This window comes from Helianthus annuus, chromosome 13 (genome assembly GCF_002127325.2).
Source record: "Helianthus annuus cultivar XRQ/B chromosome 13, HanXRQr2.0-SUNRISE, whole genome shotgun sequence".
NCBI classification, from domain to species: Eukaryota; Viridiplantae; Streptophyta; class Magnoliopsida; order Asterales; family Asteraceae; genus Helianthus; species Helianthus annuus.
The window spans coordinates 934253-943382 of NC_035445.2; the positions used below are offsets into that span (position 1 = coordinate 934253).

Here is a 9130-nt window from a genome sequence, read left to right on the forward strand (position 1 = left end):
CTAGTTAAGAGTAAGTAGGATGTCGAATCCACGGAGAATTAGTGCAAAGTGTTAAAGTTTATTGCTTTTAGTAGTTTGATTATTTTAGTTGTAAACAGTTGTGAGAAAAAGACCAATCTCCGGGTTTTCGGGTTGTGACGAAAATCAGGTAACCTAGTTACTACCAATTGGAAATCACATAGACATGTTTTGTTAATCTACTTGTTTGCTAAATAACTAACAGATGATATACTTGGTTGCAATGATCCATGATCGAAACCTAAAGATTGATGCGACTGAATAATAACCTAGTTAATTACCAATCCTAGATTTTATTAAATGTCAGGCATTGCAAGAACAACCATTCGTGAGCTGTTGTGTGTGTGTGAGTTATTAAAGGTAAGGGCGCCATTGATAAGAATAGGAAAAGAGAGGACTTCATCCCATAACATGCTAGCTATTGAGAAGAGACAATAGAGCCCCTGATTGATGTGGCGTTGTAGAGCCCCTATCACCTCTAAACCAAACCATGCAGCCTAAATATATAAACTCAAGTTTGTTAATTAAGAGTGAATGATAAGGAAAGAAACTATTAAAAAGACAATAATCATAAATGTTCATCGGAGCTAAAACTATTGGTTGTTTAAACTATTAGCAAGTCACTAAGTATTAGTTTTTTTTTTTTGAAAAGTAAAAAAAAAAAAAAAAAAAAAAACTGAACATCAAATGTGTCGACTAGAACACGACATGATTTTTGTATGTTTAGATTATGATTTATGTTTTGATATGAATAAATATGTAATTCGGGTTAGGATTCACCTTTTATCTCAGCAACCCGAAATCATGGACGAAGGAATGGAATGGACGGGGTAATGGAATGGACGAGGGAATGCAATGGATCATTACCATTTCATGTCTTGTTTGGTTACCATGTGAATGAAATGAATTATTATTGTGTATTGTTCGGTAGGCAAGAAAAACGGGGTAATAAAATTAGCGGTGAGTGGTGGTGGTGGTCGGTGGTAGTGATTATGGGTGGTTATAGGTGGCGGTGGTGGGTGACGGCGGCGGCGATGGGTGGTGGTGGTGGCGGCGAGTGGCGGTGCGACGGTGACGACGAGTGGTGGTGGGGACAAGGTGGCCGTTGGTGGTGGGTGGCAGCAAAGGTGGCGGTTGGTGGTGGCGGCGGCGGTTGGTGGTGGCGGCGGCGGTTGGTGGTGGCGGTGGTGGTGGTGGTGGTGGTGGCGTCGACGATGGTGGTGGGCGGCGGCGGCGAGTGGCGTTTGCGGTTGGTCGCAGCTGTGGGTGATAACGGCGGCGGGTGGGTGGCGGGAGCGGACGGCGGGGGTGGCGGTGGCTGTCGGGGTGAGGTGGTGGCGGGTGGCGGCGATGGCGGTGGTGGGTGGTGGTGGTGGTGGGTTGTGGCGAAGGTCGTGGGTTATGGTGTTGTTGATGAATAGTGCAAGATGGGATGGAATGGAAAAAAAACATGGGGGGTGGAAGGAATGATTTTGAGGGAATGAAATGCCTTTTGGAATGGGTGATTCCATTCCATTGACCAACCAAACACTCTTTTCTTCATTCCCTCGTAATCACTCATTCCATTCCATCTCTTATTCCTGCATACCAAACACTACCTTAAGGTGCAACCTGTTAACCCAAGACGGTTAGACCCATGGGCGAAGCTTTTAAGGGGCGGGAGGGGGCGGCCAACCCCCCGAACTTTTCGCTCAGTAGCCGACCCCCCGAACTTTTTGCTCAGTAGTAGTGGAGAGTATGTAGTTTTCATATAGAAATTTTTAGGTATATACGTTTTCGACCCCCGGTTTTATAGATAATTTTAGGTCCGGTTACTTCCGTCCCCTCGATCGGAAATCTCAAGCTTCGCCACTCGTTAGACCCCTAGTTTGACCATTCATATAGTGCTATCATAGATGACGTATAGGATGACATCTTTTATTTTTGGGCATTCGATGAGGAAAACAAAGTCCACACAATGATAAATATCACAACTTGACAAACCTCATCCTAGATTTTTCTAGCTTCTCGAACCGACACCAAAACTTTGAGAATCTGGTGAATACCTTTGTGTTTTTTCTACATGAAGATTCATTATCACGAAGATGTAGATATAGTTATAGTAGGTGCTGGATTAGCTGGTCTAACCAGAGGCGGATTTAGAGGTAAAGACCGGGTTCCCAGGAACCCAGTCTTTTCGGAAAAAAACGATTTTTTGTAGTGTAAATCTTGTATGATTTGGAAAAAAAACGTTTTTTTGTAGTGTAAACCTTGTATGATTTGGAAAAAGGAACCCAGTGATTTCTCCGGCTGGATCCGCCACTGGGTCTAACCACAGCGTTAGCCCTTCACAGGTATGTGTGTACCATCTTTTTAAATATATTCACTTGTACCCATCCCCATGTATGTATATAATATTATGGTTGCTAGATTATTGAGTTATTTAGGTTCGACCACATTTGAGTCGTGTTTGCTTTGTTGAGCAAGGCTTTTTTGAATACTTTCGGGCTATTCAAACTTTTGAATATCGAGCTGGAATCTTGCTCAAGCCAGTCTCAAGCTTACAATGCTCGCTAGCATGGCCGGCCCTGGGGTGGGCGGGGAGGACCACCAGCCAGGATCTGATATTTCGAGGGGCACATTTTTTTATGAAAAAACCAGATATGTATATGTAAGGGTGAGAGGGGCACTCCCCTAAGAGGGGAGTCCCCTCTCTTACGCATAACCAATCAGCATATGCCACGTCAACTCCCCTCTTAAACTCCCCTAACACCCTAAATTGATGGCGGCACTCCCCTCTTAGGGGACTTGGTTTTTTTTTTTTTTTTTTATTTGTTGTAATTATGCATGTTTATAAAAAAATATTAATAAAAATTAAATAAAATTTAACAAAAGACATTTCAAAGTAGAAAATAAAAATAAAAATTAAATTCAAACTAGAAAATTAAAATTACATTCAAACTAGAAAATAAAAATTACATTAAAACTAGAAAATAAAAATTACATTAAAACTAGAAAATTAAAATTTTAGAAATCGCATGGCCACCCGACTTGTTAGCGATGTCGCGCTTTCGGGCGAGGATGAACGACAACATATTTGGCGGAGTATCGTCGTGCGGCTTGAGGAATGTTTTCATATCTCGATCGTAATTGTAGTTTTTCATCGTCGTAAATAAGTAGAGGACGTTCAACATTTCCTCGTGTAGATGGAACTTGTGGGGAACGAAAACCATATGGGTCGAAGGCGGGGGATTGAGGAGCATCCATTGATAACAAATTTTGAAAATAGCCGAAATTGGGTTGAAGGTTGGGTGGTTGGGTGTTGTAAAAGGAGGGGTGTGAAGGTTGTTGGAAAAAAAACGGGGGTTGTGAAGTATATCCGAAAGGGGGTTGTGGTTGTGCACTTGCACCGCTCGAACCACCACGAGACGGTTGCGAGCCCCGTCCCTTAGGTTTTTTCTTGGCTTCGCGGGGTTGGTTCTCCATTGCTCGGTTTGAAGTGGGTATGGTTTGAGAGTATAAAAAATTAGTGAAGTGGGTGTGGTTTGAGAGTATAAAAAATTAGTGGTGGGTGTGGTTATTTATATTTGTTTAAAAAGTGAATTTTTTTTTAAAAAATTTGACCGTTTAAAATGTAGCCGTTCCTCAAACCTCGTGCCAATTCAACGCGGTGAACAAGTGCCGAATCCCCTCCCCGAATCGGGTCCCCGCGGTGATGGCGGCGGTGTTCCGAATCGGGGAATGGGGTCACCGCACCCTCTCCCCGAGAATGCCCCGGATACCCTAAAATATTTTTTTTAATAGGGTACACCCATACAAACATAAACATAGGCCCTCTTACAAAAGTATTCTTATGGTTTAGATTAATTATTAACCCCTTTGGCATTAGGTTTAGACCTTTAGTGAGCCAAATACCCAATTTCGTTAAGGCCTAAGGGTACATTTTTTCGAGCTCGAACAAGGTACACGAATTCTCAGGGCCGGCCCTGCTCGCTAGCAATTGAACGTAGCTCAAGCTTAGCCTAAAATTTTCTATTGGTCCGAGTTGGATAGTTTGCAAGCTTAATTATTCGCAACTTAAAACAGTCATAACTATGCATTAGGAGCCCCAATTGTGTTTTGTATCGGATGATAATATATTATAAGGCCTATATGTAGACAACAAAGATATATAAATACAAAAATACAAACTAGGCTTTATCATTTAACTCCGAAGACTTTATGAAGGTTGGGGTTAAGGGCCTTGGTGTTGGAATCGTCGGGAAGTTTACGAGTTACCGGATTTGCACTTACGCTATGGACCAACGCTTGGAAGGCGCTAGATGTTGTAGGGATCGGGGATTCACTTAGACAAAAGTGTATCCAAATAAAAGGGTAAAACTTTCATTAAACAAATCACATAAATTTGGATTATCCTCCTACTTTGAAACAAGACTTTGAAGTAATTTTTTGGTTGTTAGATTGAAAATGGTCTCTCCTGATACTGGTCTTTTTACTTCCGGGCAACCTCTGGACAAAGATGAAAAATTGTAAGCCACCTCTTTTTAACCTAGAGTGTTAAACATTAGTTTTTTACAAAAAGTACACACCCAATAACATAGTGTTAGAGCATTCACATCCATTCCACCATATTTTCACCCTAAATTATATTAAAAAACACTACATTTTCTCTCTCCTTTTCAATTAAATAATATTTTTATACCTTTATCATTACATTTTTCTCTCTCCTTCACTCACAATCACTTTCAAAATATATTAAAAAATTAAAGAGGGTGAACAGTGTCCCCCCAAATATACAGATGAACAGTAACATTTTCTCTCTCCTCCACTTACAACCACTTTTTATACTCTTTATATTATAAAAACTTCACACACACAATTTGATGGATTGGATGTGAATGCTCTAAGAGCATATTATAAATAAAGTTATTGTAAATGTTGTGAGTTGAAGAAACATAAAATTTTACTGTTCATCTGTATATTTGTGGGTATACTGTTCGTCCTCTATAATTTTTTAATATATTTTAAAAGTGGTTATGAATGGTGGAGAGAGAAAATATAATGATAAAAATATAAAAAATATTATTTAATTGAAAGTAGAGAGAATATGTAATTGTTTTTAGTGTAATTATAAGATAGATTTGATACAAGGGTTGTAAAATGTTCTTAGGTCGTTAAAACTACTAGAAAACCAGAAAAATAGGTCATAAAATTAGTGACAGAAGTCATGATGATTGGAAAAATAGCCGCCGGTTGCAAAATAGCTGCAACTCTTGCGACCTTCCAATTTCCATTTCAGTCATAAAGCAGTCTAAAAAAGTAAAACAATAATTACTTAAAAGTAAATTATAGCATTTGTAGAAGAAAAAAGACCAACACAAATCAACGCAAAATGAAAAAAAAAACAATAAATATAAATTTAATTTAGTTATCAATCACCAAACGGTCGCAAATTCTATGACAAAGGAAATTTGCAACCGTAAATGTGGTCGCATATACCAAGTTTTCTAATTGTGTGATAAACTTAACTATAATATAGCAAGGATTATGAAAGCCGATGCATTAGGCGAAAGGATTTACTAGAGGCTATAGTGAACGAACTGCCACCAGACACCATTAGATACTCTTCAAAGGTTGTGACGATTGAGGAACTTGACCGATTTAAAATAGTGCACCTAGCTGATGGGTTCATTCTCAAAACCAAGGTACGTTTATACAACTTTGGTTTCCTAAACAAAGTTACATGGTAATCGTGTTGGGTTGACAGGTTAACATATGTTTTGGTTGGTGGATTAAATGATGAATGGTTTTTTTTTTTTTTTTTGGAACGGCAACTTTCATTAAAAAAATGATGAATGGTTAAATATGTCAATCCGATCCATTTAATTAAATAGTTCAACACGAACACGGCCCGTTTACTTAAACTTAACCCAAATACAACTTGTTTATTAAAAGGGTATTGAAATGACAATCTAATACCTGATTAGTTAAGTTATTATATTTAGGTATTGATTGGGTGTGACGGGATTAACTCGGTTGTGGCTAGATGGTTGGCTCTTCCAGCTCCTGTAAGAGTTGGGAGATCGGCTATTCGGGGTTTGGTGGAATTCCCAAACGGCTCGGGTTTTGATCCTAAGTCCTATCTCAGCTTTGGAGGTGGTACGCGCTTTGGTTTTCGACCCGTTGATGACAAGAATGTGTACTGGTTTTGCACATTTGCCTCGTCACAAGTTCCATCTTGTAAGTATCCGGTTCAAGCCCATGGCCTAGTGGTGTTGGTGATTATCCCTCACAAAAGTGGTGTGGGGTCAAATCCCTACATGTGTAGGTTGATAGGTGGTTTAGGTGTATAAAAGTCGCTCTTCAAAAAAAGTATTTGGTTCAAATATTGGATGTCATAAGTTGTTCAAGAAATACTAGCTTAGCAATAAACACTAACTAATATATTCTATTTAATGATATATTGTGTTTTCATTGTTATAGACGATGATGAGATTCAAGAAAACCCGATGAAAATGAAGCAATTTGTACTAGGCCTGATCAACAAAATGCCACGAGAAGCACAAGAAGTGGTGGAAAAGACGTCGCCAAGCAACATGTCTTATTCAACATTAAAGTTGAGATTGCCATGGGATGTTTTATTCGGAAACACAGTGAAAGAAAATGTTTGCGTAGCCGGGGATGCCCTTCATCCCATGACTCCTGACATAAACCAAGGCGGATGTTCGGCGCTAGAAGACGCCATTGTGCTAGGTAGGTGTCTAGGTGAGGCTTTTTTGAAGAAATCAAGTGAAAATGACGATGAATTTGATAGAATTGAAAAGGGTTTGTTGAAATATGGCAAGGAGAGGAGATGGAGAAGTGTTAGTCTCATTAGTGTTGCATATTGTGTGGGGTTTATACAACAAAGCAAGGGAAAAGTGATGAGTTTCTTGAGGAAAGTATGGTTATCTAACTATACATCTACTGCCTTGCTTAAGATGGCTAATTATGATTGTGGTGATCTTGTTTCTTGAAGCATATATGTGACACCGGTGGTCACAGGTATTTAGGTGGTGTTCACCCATCTACACTCATTTTAAGTTAATTACCAACTAATGTAACACTAACTCAAATTGATTTATTGTATACTTTTATTGACCTAGATTGGCCCCTAGTAGACTTAAATTGACCCACTATATAACTTTAGTAGAACAATAAACCTATGAGCAAATTCTTTTTACTCATGTTTCTTGATAAGTGTGTCAACCGGTGGGTTTGATCAGAACAAATAAACAAATAAGTACTTTAGTTTCAAGTCAATGTTCACCACAGAAGAAGCTTTAAATTAATTGTGATCAGCATAATATAACGTGACCCATGACTTGAGGTTTAATTAACCGGAATTGTTTTCACAATGTCCATGAGCCCTCATCATGGCTTACCATCACATTGTACGGAAGCAACATGTGGTAGAATGTCAATGTGGACTTGAACATGCATTTAAGTACATACAGAAAAACAACCTTTCATTTCTTGCTTTCGTACCTCTGCCTGCCTCTTCAGGATTATATTTACTGTAAAAGGTCAGACATAATAGTTAGTTAGGTACCTTCATTTGGTACTTGTGTCAAAACCATTTATTATTAATCTTTGGCCCCGATCATTTCCTCATGAGTGTGTGTAATCATTTTGTTTTATGATGACAAAAGAACCCAACCCACACATGAAAATCAGTAAACCTAAAACATTTGAGATGGCTAGGCGGGTATATGATTAGAATTTATTTTTTGGCATTAGCTGATATTTGTCCGATTAACCAAACCATTTTACCTGCATTATATTATATAATTTTAGAAAATATAAATGTTGAAGGTGTTAGAAACATAAGGTTATAGAAGTGTAGCTATTCATTATATATTTCAAGTCATTTTTTAGGTGAGTTTTAGATCGTGTTTCGGGTAATAGCCATCCAACGAGTAATTTTCAACCACATAAGACTATAACGGGTCAACCTAATATCCGTTGTCTACCCGTGACCCTGATAAGTAATGTGTAGCAGGTATGCGATATATACAAGGCATGGTTTTATAAATAGCTATAGAATTACTAAAACTCATCTCATACCTATTGTTATTCATATAAAATATGTTATTGATAATGTTATAATTCTATCTTTGCCACATAAAACCAACACTATTTGCTATTAAAAAAGTGTTTGAAATGTATTAGTTTGCGTTTAAAATTTATTAAATGGTTGTTTTGATTAAGATGCTTTGAATTACAGAAATCTCTTAATTGATGAACACATGGCCAGAGAATCATACGGACAGCAAAGGAAAATGATCACGTACGTACTAATAATTTTTTTATAAGGAATTTTTATATTAATTTTGAACGCGTTAACATTTTCTTAATAAGCAATTTTACCTTAATTTAAAGTTTATCAATCTTATAGTTACAAATCAAATTAAATACAACATAAGAAGAATTATTTTAATAATTATTGATGAATTGCATCAATTAAAATGGTAACAGTAGATGAAAATATAGTAGACAATATGTGACTTGGTATTAAAACTTATTATATGAACCGACACCCTCCTATTATATTTTATTTTTAGGAGGTCAATTCTAGATCAATCATTAAGCCAAATCGTAGATAGAGGAGATGAATGATGGGCCTACTTATTAATTCCCTACCCATGTTATACAACACTTTTTTAAGGATGACATTCTTTGTTTTTCTTTTTGGTTATTCTCGGTTTCTAAGCAAGTTGATTTGAGGTTCGATTAAATTCAAATTAGACTCGTTTAATATAGAAAAGCATGATTTGAGAGTAAGTTCTACTTGTAAGAGCTTGGTTTAGACTAAATTCATTTATTAAATACTTGTTAGTTATCGTTCATATATAGAAAAGCATGTTAACATTGTTATTTAGTTTTTTAATAATATTTATATGCAATAATACCCACTCATAACTGTATATTATATATAACTAGAGTATTTCTCCGCGCGTTGCGGCGGTACGTTACCGAATGCATTCGATGGATATTGGTTCAATTCTTTACGGTATGGGTACGATACATGCAATAGGTATAGAAACCAACACGTGTTTTATATCGACTGAATACAATAAAAGAGAACATAGGT

General features: G+C 37.5%; 1 protein-coding gene across 1 annotated transcript; it reads left to right on the forward strand.

The window, feature by feature from the left end:
- The first annotated feature begins 1972 nt into the window (after positions 1 to 1972).
- LOC110897310 (monooxygenase 2) lies at positions 1973 to 7141 on the forward strand. The gene is made up of 7 exons (XM_022144063.2): positions 1973 to 2162; positions 2261 to 2351; positions 4225 to 4371; positions 4458 to 4526; positions 5537 to 5702; positions 6003 to 6237; positions 6481 to 7141. The coding sequence occupies exons 4-7, from the start codon at positions 4465 to 4467 to the stop codon at positions 7011 to 7013; spliced, it is 996 nt and encodes a 331-aa protein (XP_021999755.1). The 5' UTR covers positions 1973 to 2162; positions 2261 to 2351; positions 4225 to 4371; positions 4458 to 4464; the 3' UTR covers positions 7014 to 7141.
- The last annotated feature ends 1989 nt before the right edge of the window (positions 7142 to 9130 follow it).